The 25,380-nt window shown below is 34.7% G+C and overlaps 1 protein-coding gene across 1 annotated transcript in view; it reads left to right on the top strand.

Annotated features, from left to right (window-relative positions):
* IntS9 (integrator complex subunit 9) overlaps positions 1-17,413 on the top strand; it is a 67,266-nt gene extending 49,853 nt beyond the window's left edge. The window contains exons 11-13 of the mRNA XM_081755766.1: positions 6,240-6,425; positions 7,754-7,939; positions 16,968-17,413. Of these exons, the coding sequence (XP_081611892.1) occupies positions 6,240-6,425; positions 7,754-7,939; positions 16,968-17,087 (492 nt within the window). The 3' untranslated portion in view covers positions 17,088-17,413. The remainder of the gene's footprint in view (positions 1-6,239; positions 6,426-7,753; positions 7,940-16,967) is intronic.
* The last annotated feature ends 7,967 nt before the right edge of the window (positions 17,414-25,380 follow it).

Here is a 25,380-nt window from a genome sequence, read left to right as displayed (position 1 = left end):
TACAGAGTTTTTCGTAAACTCTCCAAACAGAATTGTCGTTACTTGCTTGCGTATAATTTTGTAGTTTCATCAATACTTTTGGCACGGAGGTTTTCAACTTCACTAGAACTTCATCCTGATGAGAAGCACTACTTTCTTTAATTAACTGCAATACCAGACCCAAATTTTCCTTCTTGAGTTAACTCTAATTTATTTCGCAAGCTTTTCGTTTTCTCGACAATAAGGGGAGCATAAAGGTCCAGCCTGGTCATAATACACATAGAGGCGTTGAAAATTCCAGAAAGTGACATCACGCCATGCAATCTTACGGATTTTATGGAGAACTTAATTTAGCGTCGTGCATGTTTTCGCTGAAATGTAACGATTTTTAAGTTAAATAATATCGGAAATGCGCTTTTTAGTTATTATTAGCAAGAATTCTACTTTTTTTATTCGCATTTATTACAATAATGCCGAATTTCGCAAAAATTCGCGATAATATAAACGTGATTTCTGGCCCTGAAACGAAAAGTTTGAGGTTTTCTGAAACATATATACATTTTTTTAAAAAAGTTCCGCACATATTGCATTAACGGAAAAGCTTCGTCTCTAGTCATTGTTTATCTTGCTTAACATCACAGGTTTGTGCTTGTGTGTGGCAGACACCGTAAAAGAAGTGTATGATCCGCACTTCAACCGTGAAGTATGGCTGTATGTTGCTTTGGACTGCAATATCCTGGTTTTCAGTTGGGCCTGTGTAGACGTTTATCAGTGGCTCCACTGCCTGTGATTATGTCGCCATTTTAGAGGACCGTATGCATCTTATGGCCTAGACGTGGTTTCCGGACAGTAACACCATGTTCCAGGATGATAATGTGTTCATTCACACAGCTGAGGCTGTTACGGAGTGGTTTGAGGAACATCGTCATAAAGTTGGACACCTCCTCCTGGCCCACTCGTACCTCGAACCTGAAGATAAATTGAACATGTGTAGTCCGTTTTGGAGACACGAATCCGGCCCAGACTTCCGCCTTCATTCTCTCTCAAGGAACTACAGGGTTCCTACTGATCTAAAGAAATCTATTTCCCAGACTTCTCCCTGATCATCTCTGACTTTCATGACAAGTGTCGGATGACGGTGACATATAAGTAAGGAATAAATAACGGTGAATATTTATATATGAGAATATTTATTCTATAGAGACAAATAGTAATCAATTGCTCATACGTATATTCCACTTACCATCCATAAAAATCTGAGCAACGTTCCATACTATGATCATTAATGGTTGGCCAAGCTGAAATTGGTGTATGATTAATGTTAGAAAAAATATATTTTATAAAATTTCCCTGATTTCCAGTCTTTTTCCCTGAGTTTTCCCTTACTTCCCTGACCAGTAGAAACCCTGAACTAAGTGATGCACTTCACGCGAAATGGCGTAATATTCCACTTGCTATCATTTACAATCTCTGTGATTCCCTTCGACTTCGCATCTAAGCTGTTCAGAGGGCGAAAGATGGTCCAGTGCCATATTAGTCTGATGATAGTTATTATTTACCTTTTAGTCTTTGTTCCATATCCTGCAATCAATTTTATGGGTTCGAACGGGTGAAAGAACACTTGCGGAAGGCAGCAGTTCCTAACAAACTCTACCATCAAAGGCGTGACAAAGATCTTAATACTGCACTGGAACAATGCCATTTATTGAAATAATGTGTAATTAATTGACGGCGCGTACGCGTATAGTCAATTTAAATACATTTATAACAACTTAATTACTTCTACAGTAAAAGGATAAGCTAGAGAAGCGTATGTAAAAATATTGTATTGTCGTCGGGTTTACGTGTTTGTACAAAATTCCAGAGCTCTTTTTAGTATGGCAGTGCATTAAATTTCAGTTACAAAATTTGATTGCAACAAACAAAACTAACTTAATGAAAGCAGCGTAATAAAAACAACTAAGATTAATATTTCACTGCAATTGTGGTTGTATATGTTTCTAAAATATTAAAATTAACTCTTTGAAGAAGTGGTGTTCAATAGCGTGTCAGTACAGCTCTGTGGTCAACATGGTACTCCATTTAGAACTGGTGCTAAAATATATTTTATTTCAAGTGTTTACTACGGACAAAACCAGTGAAATTAACTTTGCTTATTCCAGCTAACAAGCAAAGTAACAGGATGAAACTGAGCAGTTATTGTCACCATCTCGAAACACATCGCCAATCTCGGTAAAGTCACTGTAAACGATAGTAAATGTGATGACTCAATAATGACGACCTAAAAGGAGGCTGTCTGCACGAACTGCTAAAAGAAGAACTGAAAACTGGCATCTTTAATTGAATTGTGTTTGGAATTCTTGTTTAAACTGATATCTACGGAGTCCGAACCCACAACTTCACAGTACTGGTGTATAGTTTTGTTCCGTGAAAATGATTCCAGGATAAATATGGGCAAAGTTGAAGGTGGGCTATGTAAAACCTGATGCTATGCTTCATGCTGTCTGTAGACGCTCGCTTCTTTGTCCTCTTGAAGGGAAAGAGAAAATGATACAAATATCTTCAGATTTCTTTTGCTGAGAGACTTATTCCAAGGCGGTGATCTCTTTTCATCTGTTGTCCGTAACTTAATCTGTAGGAAATATATTTATATTACACTTTCTTAATCTCAGTGACTGAACAAGTAAGTGCAGAATAAAAATTTGTTGAACTTCACTGACCAAGAGTAGCAGAAATTCTAACAATTTTGTTCTATCACAGAACACTTAGCAATGATTTAATTGTTGAAAATAAGCATATTGGATATACGGTAAACTGATAATATTCTTACAAATTGTTAATTGAAATCATATTTTTTTTTTTTTTTTTTTCAGTAAATTTTTATTATTTCTTTAGATTGTTCGAAGTACTGCTTCCCTGGATATATCTATTCCAGTCTGTGTTTTTCTAACATTCTAGATATAGATTCCTTTTAAATACTATTTTTCAACATTTTGATTAAGAACAAAATAAGTTGATAAATGGAAGACTATCCTACTTTATATCCCACCAATTCCATTACACGTGCTAATTTTACAGACGTGTTCAAATTATTAGACTCACGCTCGAAAAATGCAAAATTGATGTAGGTCCTAATTTCAGAGTTCTAGAACATTTAATTTAATGGTTAAACCACCAATATAAGATCCTTCATTTGTTTACTGTACAGTTGAAGTGGTGATATCACCGTTGAACAGCAGATGGTTATGGTGGGGAAGGGGAGGGGGGAATTCTGAGAGTGGGGTTTCAGTTATAGATAGCTATTGTGGTTCCTATCAACAAATTACAGTCTGAAGTGATGTGGTTGCTGTCGTAAGAAGTTAACGACATTCAAAGCGTTCAACAGTTCGAATGGGCCAGTTTAAAATTATCGTAACGTGTTTCGTGTATCAACTTTTAGTTCTGTGTAGTCTTGTAATTGCATCATAATGGGAAAAGCAAAAGACCTTTCTCCGCGTAAAGTGGAAGTTAACAAAATACTTCTGGTGGAAATAAGATATACACGGCAATATATAGCTAGTAGAGTTGGGATAGAACAAAAATCTGTGAGCAGAATCTCTGTTGAAATGAACAAGAGCCAAAATAGGGTTGGGAAGTGTGGGCGAAAACCAAAGCTATCGCTAAGAGGTGTCAGAAAACTAAAAAGATTGGCTCTGGGAAACAGATTGCAACTTCTAATAAACTTAAGCATAAAAATGGCTGAGTATGGCGCAGACATTTGACCTGAAAATGTTCGAAGGATTCTTTGTGCCGAGGGAATAAAAGCACACTGTCAAGAAAGAAAGAAAAAAAAATAGAGTCTACTCCAATTATGGCAAAGAAGCGCCTCGAATGGGCTCGAGGCCTAGAATATTGGACTGCTGACAATTGGGGAATAGTGTGTTTCAGTGATGAATGATGTATCTTTGTGTCTGATGAATGTTCACAATATGTGTGACGTTGACCTGGGAGGAATTCAAGTTGAAATGTCTTTAATAAACCGTGAAGCATCCTACTTCAGTCATGGTGTGGGGTGTGATCTCTGTCTTCAGGTCTGGAAGACTGTACATAGTAGAAAGGACAATGAAGCATGACTAATACCTACAAGTTCTTCAAGAACTGCTTTCCCAGACTGCACTCTAGTTTGATGATGTACAATTCATCTTTATGGATGATGGAGCCCCATGTTACCGGGCCAAAGCTGTGACAAATTTCTTCGAGGACAACGAAATTAGTGTTCTTCCGTGGCCATTCACTAGTCCTGATACGAACCCGATTGAAAACTTTTGGAGCTTCATGAAAGAAAAGCTAGAGAAGAAGCACATTAGAACCAGTCTTTAATTGATCAAGGAGATCAACAATTTGTGGTATCACGATGCTGACTTGAAGGCAAAATGTGCTAAACTCCTACATAGGATGCCACAAAGGATAAAAGACTTAATAAAGAATAAGGGATTTCATAAGAAATATTAATCTTTGTGTGAGAGATAATTTTCTTGTAAGTATTCCATTTCATTTTTTGTTTCCAATTTGGATATACACACTTTATAGTAATTATATTTGAATGTTACGTACGCATTTGTTTTATTGATATTGAAAAGCATATGCCACACCCACTAGAAATTAGGACAGAGTTACAAAGTAGTAATTTGGACTAAGTTCGAACGTATTTCCTCACGTAATGTTATAAGAACAGTAAAATATTCAGAAACTGAATGTTGAGTCTAATAATTTCAACACGTCGAATAATTTAATGATATACAAAAACTGAAGAAGTTCACTATTGGATCTCTATAGTATCGATGCGTTAATCAATACACTGCCCAGTCCGCTTCTTAAACAGCCATACATTCTGTTAAACTTGTCATCGTGCATTTAATTTATTACAGTATTTATTTCTTACTCATTATATATCGTCAAACTAAGAAGTTTTTCCTCCCCTTCCTTCAATTCCCTAAAATGTTTCTGTGTGCGCAAATAGTATTGCTCTTAAAATGTAATTTATGTTTCTTGATCACTTTTTCCGGTGTGATATTTTGCTGAATATGTCTAAAGAGAATTGTAGACAGTATCAAGTTGTCTGTTATAAGCAACTCTAGACAGTTTGTAGACAGGGACTGTTGTATCCAAACATTTAAATATTTACAATATCTTTGATCTGCTGGAATCTATTCCTGTAACATTAGACCTAAATGAACTTGTATATCGTCAAACTAAGATGTTTTTCCTCCCCATCTTTAATTTAATAAAATATTTCTGAAATCGTAGTAACAAATCATGGAGTTATGTTATATAAAAGCATATGTAGCCGAATCATTTACGTAAAATCTAGAAAGATGACATGAATAGATTTGTTTTGGTTTTAAATGCGGAAGATAAAAATCGTGATGCTACATGAAGATTATAAACACTGGATTTCAGTGTTTCCATGAACAATATTTCAATATCATGCTATTTATGTAATCGGTTTATAAGAGGAATTACTGTAAAGATTTAATACTTCCATAACCAAGAAGCACTTTTATTTTCTTTTAAAGAAGTAATATAATTTTTATCATCAGTAGCAATATCGATTATTATTTAGAGCAGTTATTTCCAGCTTAATAAAGAATAACGTAAGAGCATGCTCTCGCGCGAAAGTTCGCAGAGAAAACCAAGAGCTAAAGAGTGAGCTAAGGTAGTTCGAACTATAAGTGAATAGCATTATAGGCAGTGTATGAGCAATTATGGTTTCTAGGAGCTCTATGTTTTCAAGAGGTTGATGATGATATTATTTGTAAATAGTGATCGCTGATCAAGATGACGATGTTTTTTTGTAAATAATGAAGGGAACTTACTGCAGCTAATTTCAATTTTAAAAATTCAAAAAGTAAAAATTACATTATTTTCCATAATTGATTAACAACAGAACTGTTTTTTTCCATAATTGATTAACAACAGAACTTTTTTTTTTTCATTCTAAGAGTCTATTTTATAGAAAGGCATTTGATTAATATACGACAAAAAATGAAACTTTTCATGAAGGTGGTAGTCTGTCAGGAACTGCACAGGGTGTTATGCCTGGTGCGACATCAACGCCATGTTGCTATAGACCCTATGAATTAAAAGGAGTGCGTGAACTTTTTACTTTTATTCGTTGTGGTAATAGGAGTAAATTTCGTGTAATTTACCCAGGTATTTAACAGTACAGAGATTTCATCATAGAAAGACTGTATGTTATAACATTTTCCTTTTTATTTCAGGAGAAAACTACGATTCCATTTAAAAGAGCTGAAGTGCTCACACTACCAATTAGACGACATCAAGAAAAAATTAAATTAGATTTGGAATTAGCTTCAGGACTTGCACCTACCGAGGTGCGACCAGGAATAACATTGTCCACTGTTACAGGAGCGTTACATGTCAAAAATAACAAATATGTTCTGAAGGTAAGGTTGAATGTGACTTATACGATAGAAATAAAATTTAGTTAGAATAAGAACATGTGGCAAACTTATGTGTATTATTGCATAACTTCACATTAATATCTGTTTCAGTTTCATATATCATTTCTCAAGATTTAGAATTACCACATATGTGAAGCGAGAACATACTATAGATAATTAAGGTTAATTAATGAAAGGATAACGGGGAAAATATTTAACTAGATATAAAAGTTATTTTTTCTGAAAACACAACACAGCCTGACTTATGAGATTGTAATCACGTGGGATAAAGGGTGTAAGGGTAATACAAAAGGGAATGTAACGGACAGCTTGTATTTAGGAACACGTAGAAGAGGAATACATAGACATAACCTGGCGCCAGCGCAGTTGTGTGAAGTCAGTGCGAGAGAACTGTGGTATGGTAAACATGGCTGCGCGCATAGTCTCCAATGAGTGCGAGGTACTCGCGTTAATTAAGTTTCACCATGCTAAGAAACTATCTGCGTCAAAGATCCACCGGTAGTTGTGTGAAGTGTATGGTTTAAAGGCTGGTCATGGTGGATGTTATGAGTGAATGTATGGTCAGAAGATGGTGCAGACAATTCATAGCAGGGACATCAATGTGCATGACGAACACCGCAGTGGTCGACTGAATTGGTGGATAGTGTGCACCAGGCAATTCTGCAAAATCAGTGGTTCACAATGTCCGAAATCGTTATGTCAGTTTCCGCAAAACTTCTGTTCCCCGCTGCATGAGACTACCAAGCGACTACAGTGTCGCAAGTTATGTGCATGATGGGTTCCAAAACAACTGGCAGTGGAGTACAAGAAGTGCCTAGCGTCCGCTTTGATCTTCCTGCTGCATTTCCACCAGGAAGGTGATCAGCTTCTCGAGTGTATCGTCACCAGGAACGAAACATGGTATAATTCTAAACATTGCGCTCAGGGACTCCCACATGTTCCTCCACCTGAGTGATTTCTGTCAGGACAACGTTCCGACAGCAGAGCTGAGTTGCAGACAGTTGTGACATCCTGCAGAATTCTTTGACGGAGGAATACAAAAGCTGGTGCTGCGTTACGACAAATGCCTCAGGAAGGATGGTGCATATCTTGAAAATTAAGTTCTGTATCACTAACTCCACAGTAATCAAATCAGTTCCTTGTGATGTTCGTCTTGCATTTTACAGTCCATCAGATTTACTTTCTGGAAGCACCTCCTAGATAAATTAAAAGTTAATTTATAATTTCCAGTCGATTTAATTTATTGTTTAATGACATTTAAATTGTGAATTATTTAGCTACATGAATACTAAATTGTTGTTGTTTTACAGAATCTACCCGAAATTGAGCCCGTGTCCCTAAGCAAGAAAAAGAAAATTGATGAGCAACTGAAGAAAAAGCCTGTAAGCTATACTTGGGGTTCATTGGATATTGATGAATTTATCCAGAAGATTACTCAAGAAGGTATTACAGATGCTAAAGTGGAGCAGAGTCCAACTGGATACATTATTCACTTGGTAAGTTACATTCATATACGCTTCAGCGTATAAAGTAAAAATTCCCTGGCAGCCTTACAAAGGCTATGTATTTATTCATTTGATTTGATGTTGTGCAGAGGAACTAGTTCAATTTTGCCCGGAATGCATCGTTTTGATCCTCTTTAGCCCTGATCAGGTAGACCCTTGCTGGAGCACCGGATGAAATGTGTATAATCTCTGAACAAGATAACGGTGTGAATTTTGATACATAATGAGTATAGTTTAAAAATCCCACCAAAAGTGTTAAACGATCGTGTAACATTGCTACGAGTGATTTACTGATAGTGATAATGAATCAAGAATCTAATCTGTGTCATTGCAGTATGGCAGATGTAGGTTTTGCATTCTTATTATAAAGCTTCTCTTTTCGAAATAGAACCAAATTGTGTTCCTAGAAGCTGAAAAACTATAGGTAATAGTTTTGTAAGTGCACTGTACAAAGCATAATTTTAAGGGGAAATGAATAGGCATGTTAGACCCCTACCTAAAAGTTAATTTCTGAAAAGACTTCACTTTTTAAAAAAAGAAAAAAGAAATGTATATTTCGTATAGGAATTTAAAATATTCACATATACTGAAATTACAAGCATGTGAAGAATTTTTTACATAACATGTATTAAGCCTCTGTGATCCTCAATAGAAGACACTCGCTTAAGTATCCGAAACATTGGAAAGTTCTCCAACTTCTAGAAGTACAAGTTGGTGAGTGCTATTTATTTCCGATTTACTATAGTCAGAGAAGTGATTGATAAGTACATTTATCTTTGTGAGGGAAAAAAATCAAATTTATTGTTCCCAGGTTACCTTAATTGCGTTTATCATATATTGTTATAAAATGTAATCTAATTTTGATTTTGTAGAATATTTTAGTTCGCAATATGTTCATTCAAGAAGCGTAAATAGTTTATTGATTTACTGGTTCTGCTTTGTGATAGCAACTATACACATTATTTAAATAGAACAATGATTTTGGGGAATTATTATTTGGATGTGCATTGTATTATTATATCGCTGATAACATGCTGTGAAGATTGCCTCCGCCCTTATTCCATATTAAGAGCGTTACTAAGTTCTTAATACTTTTATTTTTTATATATAAATTAATAACATGTAACATATAAGTTATGTTTTCAGTGTAGTTAGGATATTTGCTAATTGTTTATGGTTAACCCGTTATTTCTAACCTTCTAGATCGGAGTTCGTTTTTTCTTAATTCGAGTATCACTTCACTTTTCTCACAAGTCAACACCGAATATTCCGTAGGCCTACAGAGAATCTAATTAGGGGTTACGCACGAGTACCGATTGGCACACATAATTGTTTTAAATCAATCACAGTAGACTTTTCTATAAACTAATATTCGTTTTCAAGATGATGAACACGTATTGTTCCTCAATGAGGCGAGTTTCCACTTCCAACAGTAAAAGAACAGCTTTTTTGTGGATAAGAAAAATAACTATGCAATCTCTGTCGCGGAAATCTATCCAAGTGAAAATTTCTCAGAGAGTTTTGACCTGTTGATTAGGCTAATAGAAAATATTTGAAAATTTGAAACACACAGGACCTTTAGGTTAGGGAATTCGTTGATGAGAGTTAGACTTCACTGGAGTTCTATCCGCCTTTCCCCTCCAGAGTCCCTAAAGGATTTTTCCAAAATGCTCTCCTACATGGTTTTCTCGCACACCGGAAATGATATTCACCCTATTTCATAAAATTGTTCTCTCTCTCCCACTTCCGAAATAAGTTTTCCAGTCATCCCTAAATAACTTTTTCCAAACTTGAGATCTAGGCTAAACGCTTTCTCTCGTGCAGAAACGAGATTCTCCTCACTTCAATGACAAGTTAGACGTCCCAAAAACGAGTTTTCTCCAGTCGCCCTTAAATTATTCATTTATTTTTACCCATAAATAAATTACAATCGTTAGATATTCTCAAAATGAGTTTCGAAATCGAAACTTAATCAAAAGGCTTTCTTTTGTTTGAAAGTGGTAGACTCCCCTGATATCATGAAAATAGTCAACGCTATGTTTTACCCGAAAATAGTAAATTTGTGGAAACCGTTAGATACTCAAAATTAATTATATGATAAGTGGAGGAAACAACCGAGTATTTTGCTCACACAAGTCTCCATAGTGCGAATTTAATTACATTCAAACAGTGAAAAATGAGCGACTGACTAGAAATTGAACCATGGTCTTCTGCTTACCATGCTTTGCGTTAATTTTATTCTGCACAGTCCGATCCATGACCAGATGCACGTTTTTATTACTGAGTTTGATGCTTAGCCCTTTGGGTTAAATGGATTGTAACACAATTCGTGTGTTGTCGTCTCCATTTACGAATTAATATGTAATTTGACAGTCATAAGTGATGGTTGTTGGTTTCAAGTTTAACACCTATTTCGACACCGAGGCTCGAAGGATCTGAACAACACGAGCTTCCACCGACAGTCGAATCTGGTGGCGCATATGCAAACCATAGACCCAAGAAGGAGCTTTTAAACTTCACAAATATAGACGCTGACTTACCGAAGCAAAACGCCGAAAGACTTAACACCAACCTCATTAGTTAAAATGCGTAACTGACTATGAAACTGACAGGGCAGCGTGGTGATTAGCGCACCGGCATGGTAAACAACATACAAGGGTTTGATTCCATTTCAAATCGCTTATGAGGCTGCGGTGGCTTAGTGGTAGAGCGTTCACGTCTGGTGCATGGGATCCCTGGTTCGATCAGTGAACTTTGTGGTGGACAAACACCGTGTGTGTGGATTTCCTCGGGGTTCTCCCGTTTCCTCCATTTTCCTCATTCCACCATTTAATTCATTTCTGATCATCGCCGTCTCCTTCAGCCTAGCCGGCATAACTGTGGGATGTAAAACTCAAATATTTCATTTCATTTCATTTTCAAATCGCTTATTTTTCACTTTTTGAATTTTATTGAAAAAGAAATTAGTTATTAAATTCTTCATTCATCTTGTTCCATCTCAGTATTGTTCAGCTTCCTGAAATGTAAACGTGTTAGTAGCCTCCATTCAGAGCAGTCATTTCCAACTTGTCAACGTATGACGTAAGAGTGCGGTTGTATAATTTTCCAAAGTAGAGGAGAAGAGGGGACGACGTTGGAGAGTAATTGTTGACTGGCAGTGAACGCGTAGTCATGAATTCACGAGTAGTGTACCTGCAATACCATTTATCAACTCAGTGCATAAACAATTTCGCTTTTTCGGTGACCGTTGCAATGGTGCCATCTGACGGCCAAATAGCGAAGTAGACGGCATGTGCCATAACTGTGATATATAGATCACTTCATTGTGCAGACAATCCACGTTTTGGAATTGTGGCGTGTGTTTGATGATAGCAGTGTCGAAGAACCACATACGATGCTGTATGAATTTCATCAAGAACATTCAGCCAGCACACCGGCATGAAACCTCTATCCCGCATATGGTCAGGGTACTGTGGATGTGCAGAAGTGATTTCAGAGGTCTGGGGACACCAGCCTCACCGATAAGCTATGAGAAGGGAAACCTGTGCAGCTGGACAGCGATGCCCTGCGAGCGGCGTTGAAGGCAAATCCAGTGCAAACTGTTGAGGAACTGCTTAGCGAACTACGTGTCACCCATTCGACCATTCATCTGCAGAACCTTGGGAACGTATCGAAATTTGGTAAATGCGTTAAAACCTCAACAAAAGCAGCACTGAATGGACATCTGCAATTCTCTGCTCACTATCTCAGACGTGAGTCATTTCTGGAAGGAATGGTGATAGGGATGAAAAGTGGGTCCTCTACTATAAAATTACAGCCAAACATCAGTGGTATCTAAAGTTACGGAGGGCCAGGAACTCTGCCAAAGCAGGATCTCCATCCCTGCAAAGTGATGTTGAATATTTGGTGGGATAACCGTGGAATAATTCATTTTGAGTTCTTGTTACATAACCAAACAATCAATGCAGGTATCTACTATTAGCAGCTTGAACGCCTACGGACTGCATTGTTGGAGCTACGTTCAGCTTTGGTTCATCGCACGTACACACATGCTAAGACCGAGAAATGGTCGCTGAAAGAAAATCCCGCACCTGGGCTTTTCATCAGCACCAACAGATTGTCTTTTTTGCAGCCTACAGAACCACCTAGTCCAGAAGAATTTGTAAGTTCGTGGCTTTTTGTGTGTAGGGATGTTACGGATAGGAAGAATACCTTCATCAGAAGTCATGTGATCATGTGGTACTAGGTGTCATCCCGAAAAATGTGGCAGAGACTGAAGAAAAGGGAATCAATATGGCCGCCGCTGGAATTCGTGTCTCTAGTTTCAAAGTGTTATAACTTACAAATTTTAAAATGAAAATTTTGTGCTTGCGTCAATATTTAGTAACATATAAAAATTATATTTTAGGACAATCCGTTGCCATAGCGACGCCATCTTTTAAATATAGCGTCCATAAATTCCAAAACTAAGTATTCAGAATCCTTTTCTTTGTATTCAGAGTAAAATAACTTTGAAATTGTTACATGTAGGTGAAACCACTCTGAAATAAACGTTTTTGGACAATTCAATATATGTCAAGTGAGACACATATACCATTCTTGTATCTTTAAAATTAACGTAACTAGTCTATTTTGTGTAATGGTAGGGGTAATACCTTCAGATTTTAATATATGACCATCAAGAGTGGTCTAAAACCTTCTGAATGATGTAAAAATCCAAATAACAACCTCAAATTTTCAGAATATATTCCTCTATGCCTATGTATTGAAGTCCAAAAAATCCCACTTAGGGTGACCATAAAGTATTACACCTACCATTACACAAAATAGACTAGTTACGTTAATTTTAAAGATACAAGGATGGTATATATGTCTCAGTTAACAGCTATTGAATTGTCCAAAAACGTTTATTTCAGAGTGGTTTCACCTACATGTAGCAATTTCAAAGTTATTTTACTCTGAACACAAAGAAAAGGATTGAGAATACTTAATTTTGGGATTTATGGACGCTATATTTCAAAGATGGCGTCGCTATTTCAACGGATTGTCCTAAAATATAATTTCTAATATGTTACTAAATATTGACGCAAGCACGAAGTTTTCATTTTAAAATTTGTAACACTTATAACAGTTTAAAACTAGAGACACTTCGTTTTTCTTCTGAATTATAGTTTCGATGTCTCCCAAAACTTTTTTGTTCAAGTGTTTCATCAGATCCTAAAGCACAACATTTTATGGTTGATCTATTAACTACCCAACTTATTTTCAGAAATTCAACCTATATATCTGGATGCTTTGATTTTACCAGCTCCATTTCGGCAAAATACCAAGATACCAGACTTCAATAACTGATCAGATCAAGAGCGAAGAAATACTTCACGAATTTTTCTAATATCTCAAAGTGAAGCAACCAATTACCAGTTTTCACAGATTGTGTGAAAAGACTCAAAGTCCACTTTCTCCATATATTACCACGTAACCTTGAACGTTGTACTGTCATACGACTTCGCAGCTGCAAACTCTCTGATCTTCGAAAAAAATATGAAGACAAACCATTATTTGTGTCGTCTTTTCGTGATTTTCTTTACTAATTCGTTATCCGAAATCTGCAAGCCCATTATGATGTTAAGAATTTCCTATTCAATCTCTGCTTTACTTCTCATAAGAATTCTGAAGAAAGAAAAAAAAAAGTTTGAAAAGAACCATTATCAATGTTACTTGTACCCACAGCTCTCCTCACATATTTACCAGCAAGAATCATATAATTAAAAAAAAAAATCACCGTAAAGTAAAATTCAAAAATGTGTCAAGTCCAGTTTCATCCAAAAATGTACCAATACTTCGTATCATAGCCATCAGTGTATGAAGCTCACCAGGTCGTAAGATCCATTTTTTTGATTCTTCTTCATCAATAGTTTCAGAGTAGGCCTGTATAGACCAACATGAAGTGTAACAATAGACTTTCTTTCATTACTGACGTTGAAACATCTTCAAGTCTATTCATAAATGCTGAGTCGGAACGTTGGTTGTATTGCTGTCAATCAGAAGTAGTCTCTTTTTGTGCGTGGTTTTTTATAATCGAAATTTAAACCGAGATATTCAGAATTATGTGTACTATTTTCAGAAACATATCCTTTAAATATTGTTCTTCTAAATATTTTAAATCATCATCCGCGTGTGATGAGAGAAATTGCAAATTTGCTCTCATCCAAACCATGCCATTTTGTTAATATCCTTGAATTATCTCAGAACTTTCTTCTGAAGACCCTGCTGGACTTACCGGAGAGAAATTTGATTGTCTAAATAACGGTGATTGAGATGATGCAAGGTAAACTTTTTGGCATTGATTCAGGTATCTTTCCGAGTGACCTCGTTGCAGGTTTTTCTAACAAGCTGACAGAAGAATGCAGATTTTCCCCAAGTTCCTTCCTTACGCTACTCGAAAGTCGGTCAATGAAAAATCAGTACATTAAATATCTAAATACACCTTGTGAATATAGATAGACTAAACCAGAGAGAGAATGGCTGTAGAATTAAAAAAAAAAAAAAAAAAAAAAAAAAAAAAAAAGTCTTTAGGTATATTTAACATGGTGTCGCATCGCAATGGATTATTCTGAAATGCAATTTCTAATGAACTCCAAAATACAAATTCTAATGAGTTCTCAAAGAATTTTAAGAGTTCCAATTTCAGGAATTATGATGTTCTAAATTTTTAATGAATCAGAAATGAAGTTTCCTACTTAATATGCCCAGAAGTTATATGGCTCTTTAAAATCAGAGAGATGAATTTCGATGGTGGCATATTGATAATCTTATATCTTGGGTACCCCAAGTAGGATTTATATATATATTAATACATACACATAGAGGAACATATTCTGAAAATCTCAGTTTGTTATTTGGATTTTACACCATTCACAATGTTCTAGACCAATTTTGCTCGTCATATGTTAAAAGCCATAGCCATACTACACCTACCATTACATAAAATAGATTCCAACAACATTTATTTTGAGAGTGATTTTACTCACATGTAGTAATTTTAAAGTTATTTGACTTTGAATATAAAGAAAAAGTGGTTGAGAATACTTAATTTTGGGATTTACGGACGCCATATTTAAAACGTGGTGTCGCTATGGCAACGGATTGTCCTCAGGTACAATTTCTAATTTGTTTTCTAAATATTGACGCAAACACATTTTTGATTTTAAAATTTGTAAAAGTTGAAACACTTCTAAAACTAGAGAGATGAATTCCGCTGGTGGCCTTATTTATTGATTTCCTTTTCCTGAGCCCCTGATACATTTTTCGGAATTTATACATTGTACCATATGTACTGCATTATGTTCCTTCTAATGAAGATATTTGCCCTACTCGCAACTTCCCTTCACGCAAAAACTCACGGAGTTGGAAATATTGATACTTACTCCAGGACTACTTTCCGGAAAAACAGTATAAGATGAGGATAACGTGCGACGAACAGTGTCCCACTTCTTTGTTTCCAGAACCGTTGACTTCTTTCAACGAAAGATGCGGCAACTGGTTTACAGGTGACCGAATGTTCGATGGAAATATTTGCCTACGAACGGTAGTGTTCCAGGTAAGTTATCGCTCTTTTCCTCATGGTGCAAAACTACATTACTTATGGAATGATCCATTATTACGCTATCGATGTTCTTGTTCGCCTATCACTACTATCTTTTATTACCTGCCAGCTTCTACCTTTCTCACAGAAAGAAGGCGAGAAGCCAACTGTGTCGTCACTGAGCATTGAGTTGGAAATGACTGATCCAGAGATTCTAATCAAAGCATTGATAAAAGTTTTATTGCAAAACAGTCTACTAGCTTTTAAGTTCGATATACACATACACATGCACCTTTATAACTTTATGCAGTAATGTAGATACATATGCCATCACGTCTTGCTACAGAAAGATCATCTACTTGAAGTGTACATGCAAATAATGTGACAATTTGAAGTCGAGACTGGTGTTTTAAAAAAATAAACAAGTATTCATAGATAGTTACAATAGATCACTTAAGATAGGATCCTCCTTCACCCATACATTATTCTATACTGTCTGGCAGCGCATGGTAGGATTGCTAGGATTCTTTTTTTGTAATGTTGTTTGAAACTCTTGTCACACGTCTTTGGTTGTTGATAATCATCAAAGTAGGAATTTTCCATGCGGTTTTCAGTTTAGGAAATAATTTTTTAAAAATCATTGGAGCCGGATGCGATGAATAGGTGGGGTGTTACCCTACATAGATTCCCTGTCGGGCCAAAAATTACTTCACAATTAAACTCTTGTGACTATGACATTCCATAAGGCAAACACCAACTGCCATCACCCTGATACTCAGACCTTACACGTACTATTCTTTGTGTCAGAAGCTTCCTTCTTCACTTTTCTTCATTAAAGACTCGAAGCATAGCATTTCGGTCCTGCATACTGATTGTACTCACTTCCGTAACTAACTCCGGTGTTCACGCGGTTCTTCCTGCACTTGGATGCTCGTCGTCTTTCATTGACTTCCGTTCTTTGCTGAAACACCTGTACCATTTAAATACGCACGCACGGGACAAACAATTGTTACCATATACAGGTACTTACTGCAACATGTAAAATGTTTCCGTAGCAGTTTTACCCAGGCACACAAAACTTAATGTTGGCTTTTTTATTATTATTATTATTATTATTATTATTATTATTATTATTATTATTATTATTATTATTATTATTATTATTATTATTATTATTATTATTTCATCACTACGGGCCTTCATGTTGTCGAACTGTACATCGATTGTTGGTGAGATCCCTCACTTGTTCGCACCACAGAACGCTCTGCCAAGGAAAAATCAGTCTCGATTTCAAATTGCTTCACTGTGTATTTTAAGTTCGAAGGTAGTGCTTTGATGGTTATTGTGTGAGGTTCGTAGTGTACATTTAAGATTTAGTGACAACATATAATCTTCTAACTATTTCTATTTAATCCTTGTATGCATATTTTACAGCCGAATGAAGACACCTTGATAACAATTGAGGATTCGTCAACACACATCTTTTGCGAGGGAGATGAGTCATTGAGACTTAAATTAAGAGATATCCTTCTGAAGTGTTTAAATAAATTTTAACAAAATATTAATTATGCTTTGTGAATAATACCTTGTCAGTATTATTCAGTTTGTAAATATTGTCCAGGATTAATGGGGAATTTCCAGTTGTTTAATGACAGGCTTTGTTATTTAATGCAAAAAAGTTCATATTGTATCATATGTTTGAACTTCATTTTGTACCAATTCTTATTCTGTAAGAAATTTGAAAACTTCTCTTACAGTTATTCCGCACAACTCCAAGAAATATTGATGTATGTGCTATGAACTTCCTATCATTAAAGACAGCTGGAAATTCGTCAATCCAATAAGTCTGTTATTTTTGTAATAAAACGTTTGAAAAACTATTTTCGAATTTATTATATACATTTACAGTTGAAAAGATCACGTTTAAGCACCCTTTAAATGAGTATAAATTGTATGTATTTTTGATGATCTGGTCTCATCACCTTTAGTGCGGTGTAAGAAAACTTACGCTTCGTAATTAAATACTTCATCAAGAAGCTTCTGACTTGTAGAGAATGGATGACTATGTACAAAAGGAGTTGGGAGTGGGGAATTGAGTTCTTGGAACACTTGACACCGTAGAAAAGTATACCTTCTGGATTCTTTGAGCGAAAACCAATGGTTATATAATGATAGTAGGGACTTGCATACATAGCAGAAAATGACAATTGGAAAACATCGTATAAGTGATCAAAATTATCACCAGTACAAGGAGTACTGACTAAAGTTGGAAACATTGGTTATGTATGCCAACACGCTTAATGGTAATTCTTTTCAGCAATTTAATATGCATCCAACATTATCCCTAAATAATTTCACGTTTACAACTCGACCATCACGAATAAATTTAACTCTTCTAATGGTATGCTACGATTAGTAGTCGCCATTATGATTAATTTTGTAGAAAAAACATGAAAAGGAAAGAAATCAATTTGATTTCATGCTTTGCATTGAAGTGAATCTGGGAAGTCGTTTTTGCTGTATCCGTCTGCAACGCTAGGACTTCGGAAATGGTTGCAAACAGACAGAATCCTGATAAACTATGATAGACAGACAGAATCCGAAGGGATGCAAACATACCAAACATTCTTGTACGTTCTCTTTTGAATTTAATATCAAAAACATAGTAACAGTGGGAGGTAAGACAAAATTGGATTTCAGGTTCTGATAGGTCATTGCCCAAAATGTTGCAGCATATTATACACTTTTTCAGTGGTGCCTGGTGAGATACCCAAAATTTTAGAAATTACAAATACCAAAAGCTCTAAAACGGTTACAAAGGTATAAACATTGTTTCAGTGTAAAATGGACTTAGATATGTATCTGAAACATTTGTACATAAATAAACAAATAAACTGCCTCTAGATTGTTGTAGTCATAGTCTGAGAAATTGCAATGTGCTAAAAAAAATTACGGAGCTCCTTCGTAAATATATGATAAGTATATCTGTATTCGCCACTACAGAACTGGGTTCGATTATTACTAGTGGAAGTATAGTTCAGAAATGAAATGAAATTTTCGAGTTTTACGTCCCACGGTTATATTATCCACTAGCCTTCTAATGTGTTTTCTGAGGAGAGGGGCAGGTTTTTTTTTTTTTTTGTGTGTGTGTGTGTATGTGTGTATGAAACACACTCCTGCACATTGGAGGAAATTAGTATGAATATGTGATTACGTGATTCACTAACTGAAAGTAGATATAGTAATTGAAACGTCTAACATTTAGATCTGAACACTTTTATTATACGTCCTATTATTTAAAATGAGAAAAATCACCGCTGCAATTAATTGATATATATATATATATATATATATATATATATATATATATATATATATATATATATAATACAGTTAATAATATCTATTATTATTTGCGGAGACCATATGATTGTAGTGCACTTTAGGGTTTATTGTTTAACTAATATAAATTACCCGATTCGCTGAGTTAAATTAACAAAAAAATAGTAACATGTTTCGTTAGTCAGTGACTTTTTACTATTACTAAATCGCTCTCTGGTATCGGTCATTTTCGAATATTTTTATATATATAGTCTTCCCCATCTCATGTTGCGGGGCACGGCATCGGCATCGGAAGTATCATTGTTCATCTCAGCGATCCCGAAAACTGAATTCAACACTAATATTGGTAATTTGTATATATATGTGTGTATATCCCCCTAACCTCCCACAATTTTTTGCGGGGATCAATTTGGATTTAAATGACATCAGAAGTGTCACTACTCATCTCAGTGACCTCAAAAACTATAGATTCGACACTAATATCGATCATTTTCGATCATTTGTAAATGTCTCTCCCTTCCTTTAAGTTATATCGTGAAAGTGATACGACAAAAATCATTTCAGGTTTAAACTTCATCTAGGTTGAAAATTTGATCGAGATCGGTCCGGTGGTTCAAGAGTTATTAAGTTTTATTTATTTTTATATATATTTCTCCCTCCTACCTCCTCCCATAAGTTCTATTGTCAAAGTGAATAGATAAATACGACCCCAAGCCCGAACCTCACCTATGCTGAAAATTAGATCGAGATTGGTCAGGTGGTTCTAGAGTGAAGTCACATAATCACTTTCATTTTTATTTTTTACACACACACACACACACTCCCCCTCCCCTACGTTGCACCGTCAAAGTTAAATGATAAAAAATATCCCAAGCCCGAACATCATCTATGTTGAAAATTTGATTGAGATCGGTTGGGTTGTTCAAGAGTGAAGTTTTATTTATTTTTATATATTTGTCCCCTCCTTTCCCCCCTTCCCTAAGTTCTACCGTCAAAGTGATACGATAAAAAACCACCCCAGGCCCGAACTTCATCCATATTGAAAATCTCATTAAGATCGGCCCAGTGGTTAAAGCGTGATGAAGTCAGAAAGACAGTCACTTATTTTTATTCTTTTTACATATATATCTCCCTCTCCTTCTCCCATTTGTTGCACTGTAAAAGTGAAATGAAGAAAACATCTCAGGCCCGAACCTTATCCATGTTGAAAGTTTGTTCGAGATCGGTCGGGTAGTTCAAGAGTTGTTAAGTTTTATTTATTTTTATAGATTTATTCGCTCCCCTCCCACTCCCCTACAGTTCTACAGTTAAAATGATATAAAAATCACCTCAAATCTGAACCTCATCTATGTTGAAAATTTCGTTAAGATCGGTCGGGTGGTTTAAACGTGATGAAGTCACAAAAACAGTCACTTTTATGTTTACTTTTTTGACATATATCTCCCCCTCCCCTTCATCGCACTATAAAAGTGAAGTGAAGAAAACATCTCAGGACTGAACATTATCTATGTTGAAAGTTTGACCGAGATTGGTCGGGTGGTTCAAGAGTTATTAAGTTTTATTCATTTTCATATTTCCCCTCCCCCTCCCTAATATCTACTGTCAAAATGAAATGATTAAAAACTTCTCAGGTTTGAACTTCATATATGTTAAAATTTTGATTGAGGTCGATCGGGTGGTTCAAAAGTAATTAATTCACGAACATAGTCACTTTTATTTTTATATTTACTGATTTATTTATATCTCCCCCTCCCCCTTGTCTACGGTGTTCCGTCAAAATGAAATGACAAAAATGATGCCAGTCCAAAACCTCATCTACATTGAAAATTCGATCAAGATCGGTCGCTTGTTCAAGAGTTTTTAAGTTTTATTTATTTTTTCTACATCCCCTCCTCCTCCTCCCCTACGTTCTACCGTCAAAGTAAATAGGTATAAACACTCCCATTCCTGAATCGCATCTACGTTGAGAGTTTGATCGAGATCGGGCGGGCGGTTCAAGAGATCAAGAGACAAAAACATAGTCACTTTCAATTTTATAATGTAGATTGATAAGTTAGCGTGTGTATCATAACAGATTAATATATGATTTCCAGCAATGAAGAAACAGGTCGAAAAGTCCACAGAAGCCTTTCTTGCACAGTACAGGTTTTGTCATGAATGTATAAGACTAGACTTTGGATATATAGGGGTGAATGTATCCTGAAACTGATATTGTGTTTTAGATAATTTAAAGGATGTTTTAAAAATAATCATTTTTGTTTGGTTAAAGTTATTCTTTATTTCATTTATTACAGAAGCCGCGTCGAATTTTTATTTACGATATTAATACACATACCTTTAAGGTATAAGATTTCAATTTGATATTATTTATGACCAATTTAATAATCTTGTAATCAAAATAATGGCTATATTATGAATTATGTCAAGTCAAACTAGAATTTACTAATTAAACTTTGTATTTACTATGTAAAGTGCCTTATATAATACGTGAAAGATATAAGTTCACAGCAGTAATTTTACTAGATGTTGCACTAGTTTTCAAAATTGTTTTGCTTACATGATATTAAGTTTATTGGACTGGACAGCAAAACGTCATATGGATTATGCTTTGAAATGAGAGTCTTTTTATTTATGGCGGGAAACTATATATTTGTGATTAGTTGAAAAGCTTGTTACTACATCTGAACTGAATAAATATTTTTCACTATAATTATTGTCTTTGAAGATTAATTTGGTAGGCACACACTGAATAAATATATGATTACAGAACTATTCGTCTTACCGCTAGTCTCATCAGGAATTGAAACAGGACTCCCGCGCACCAGAGGTTACAAGCGAATACTTAATAAAGTCGTTGAGTTTAACATACCACGATTAAGGCTTTTGGATTATTTTTTTAAATTTAAAAATTTGCTGTAATAAGAATGTGAGAAGAAACGGTTCTATCAAGACATCCATAGGTATGTATGCTTGGAATCGAGTTCCGAACCTTTACCGTAAGAGGATACATTACCATAGCGTTTGTATTGTTTCCAGTTAATGTTCTTTATGTGATACTGTCTATTTAGAATAATTTTCAACGTGGATAGTTTGTTTTGTCTTATGTAAGAATAACATCATTAAAGCCTTCGCCACTTTGATTTAACGAATTGCTTCTGTTGCGAATTGCTAATAATATTTAAATATTGGTTTATATTATGACCGACAGTTTTAATACTTTAGGAGAATTTTAGTGTATAATCACTACATATATCAATATAACACTTTATTCAGTGTGACAGAGATATATCAAATTTAATTGACATTTAGCATGACTTACATAGTGTTTTCTCGAAAATTATACATTGTTTGGTTATTTCGTTTCAAGGGCAACATTACTATTATTTTATTATCGTTTGTTCGGAAACATTTTTATGAACATTTAAATTGATGCGTCAGATTCTTGGTAGGTAAAATTTTATCCTGTCTTGGAACTTTATGCCATTTGTTGCGACTTGTCTCGAAAATTTTATATCGTATGTGTTGTTTGTGTTGACATAGAAATTATTGCGAAAAATATGTGAGAATATTATGTCTAAGATTAGAATATAACGTTTATGATAGACTATAAGGCCTAGGTTTTAATGGAATTTGGGAATCAGAGATCCACACTTTGGCACGCAGTATATACACGACGCATTTACTGTATGGTATAGGTGTATTTAAATTTGCATTGTATGGATGTATTAGAATTTCAATATTTGACATGTATTATATTTGTGGTTGAAGCTCATCCCCTAGGACCACTATATAGTAATCCGTGTGATTCCAGAAACTTCCTGTATACCATATGTTACTATATACTTATATGTTTGTAAACGTATGTCTTAAAAGGATACATTGTTCTTCAGTAGATGGAAAAGTCAGTCTGTATTCCTAGAAAGTTATCCTTAATGTTATGTTTATTCAACACTAATGTGCGTTTATATCTACAAATATAGTTTTCCAGTGCTATAAGAATATAAATTTCTCAGCATATTTGTTTAATTCTTCTTCATTTCGTAAATCAAGCCAATACTTAGAGATTATGTAATTAACAAATGTATAATTTCAATTTACCTACATTCATATAATTTTATTTATCTTATCAAATGTCTTTGGCAAGGTAAAATGATAACACTATCAACGTGATAATGGAAAAGTGTTGAGAGAATCAAGAACATAAGCGAAAAATAAAGTTGTATAAAACGAAACATGATAGTACAAATCCCTAGTATTTATTTATTAATTAGTTACACAAATTAATTACTCTTTAGTATGAAAGCGAAATGTTTTAGTCTGTCAATCATGATTCTAATAATTTAAACCCAAACTATTAGGTAATGATGAGTATGTTGTCCCGTATTTAATGTCTACATATGTTACTAGTATGTAGCTATTTTTAAAAGATACCTGCGGGTAAAAGATAAACAAATAGTTTTGAAGTAAAACATTTCAATCTGACATTCACGCATTTAATAGTTCTAATAGGTGAATAGTTGTCACTAACTGCGTTGACTCCTATCTACCAAATAAATAAATCTCAGTATCGTACTAATCAAATAGTAATTCATGAGAATGTAAATGTTATATCTTATTGTAAAAGTAAAACATTCCAATCTGTCAGTTATATCTTTAATAGTCAAATAGTATAATTGTTGTCAGTAGTTGCGCTACCTTCCTATCGATCGGAATAAAATACGGTAATATAGTGTTTAACTGTTAATCCGTGGCAATGAAACCAGCTAATAATATTATGAAAGCGAAAAGATAGTGGTCTGTCAATCATACATTTACTAGTATAAACAGAATAATAATTGCCGGTAGTTGCACTGCCCGCCTATATGTCAAAATAAAATGCGTGTACTCTTCAGCTGATGATTTGTGGAATTACAAACTCCATTTATATATTATTATAAAAGCAAAACATGTCAGTCTGTCAGTTATGATTTTAATAATTCAAATAAGTTAATAGTTGTCACTTAACTCTGCTGCCTCTTATCTATCGAAAGTATCTTGCGGTAGAGTTAGTAATAAGCTGTCAATCCGTAATATTGTAAACTGTGTATTTCTTAATATGAAAGTAAAATAGCAATATATCAATTACGATCCTGATAATACATAATCATGAAAATACTTGATTATAACTACAATGTTTGATATCTGATGTCTCTTTATCATGTATTCTTGATAATATCGGCTTATAAGTTGAAAAACTCTTCCTGACAATATCATAAAGAAAAGGTTGTAAAATGTCAATTATCAGCGTTAATAGTTAATATTAGTTTGTTGCATTGACTTAATCCAAACAAATCTAAAGGACATTAATGACTACATCATTTGTAGATGATCAAAAAGTCTCACTATTAACTAACTCTATGGCCTATGGAACCCGGAGGTTCAATGCCGCGTTCACAAAAGCTCTCCACTGACTTCTATCCTTAGCTAACTGCATCCAGTTTCTACTCTGTATTCCAATCTCTGCGAGATCCATCTTAATATTGTCCTCCCATCTGCGCCTAGGTCTTCCTAATGGTCGTTTTCCGATTGGTCTTCCAGTCAAGACTTTGAAAGCGTCTCTGCTTTCTTCCATTCTAGCTACATGACCCGCCCATCTAAGCCTCCTAGACTTGACGACCCTAACAATGTTGGGTAAACCATATAAATTATGTAGTCTCACTATTACCATGTATTTATAAAATAAACTATTTCAATTTGTTAGCTAAACTTCAAATATATTATAGTTTCATAGATAACGCTAAACGAATTTTCTCCAATCTAATGCAACAGATGTCACTAGCGTGTAGGTCACTTCTCCCTGTTCTTCAAGCTTGGCAATCAAGTATTCCTTAAAAGAGAAAATAGTGCTTTCAAACGTACAAAATTAAATCTGAAACATACATTTCTAATAATTCATAGTTAAACTAATAGCTATCAATACTTCAGTTAATATTGTAGTATATTTGAAATATTAGCAAGAAATCGAATTTATTCTACAATGTATGCAACATAGGTTATAAATAAAGGAATAAATCAATGAAAGAGCAAAAGCACATAATTAAAACTCTTGTCAATATAATAAGCAAACATTAATCGTTGCTAAATTCAAACATAGTTCACTGTCTTCAATCTTATTTCCAATATATTTCCCTGCTATGATAAAATTATTTTATTGAAGTCAGACAATATAATAAAGTAAATTTTGTAGTTGTTCCTGACAGCATACATATATAAACTATATAGCGATGAGTAAAGTTCTATCTTCAAATCTGAATACACACATTTTCGTGAATTCTTTTTCCTACAAGTCAAATAATATATATATATTTCTAACAACAGGATAACGAACATTTCTCCATCATACAGTAATATCAGTGCTCATAACCCCTTTATTCTGTATCTCTATACAAAGTATCCTCCTAAAAGATCTACTTCAGCAAATATATGCGCTCTAATCATTCAAATCTTCATATAATGATCCTAAAGG

This window comes from Thermobia domestica, chromosome 4, assembly GCF_964235325.1.
Source record: "Thermobia domestica chromosome 4, izTheDome1.hap1.1, whole genome shotgun sequence".
Lineage (NCBI taxonomy): Eukaryota > Metazoa > Arthropoda > Insecta > Zygentoma > Lepismatidae > Thermobia > Thermobia domestica.
Note: the sequence above shows the minus strand (reverse complement) of the source record. Positions and strands in the feature narration are given on the sequence as shown.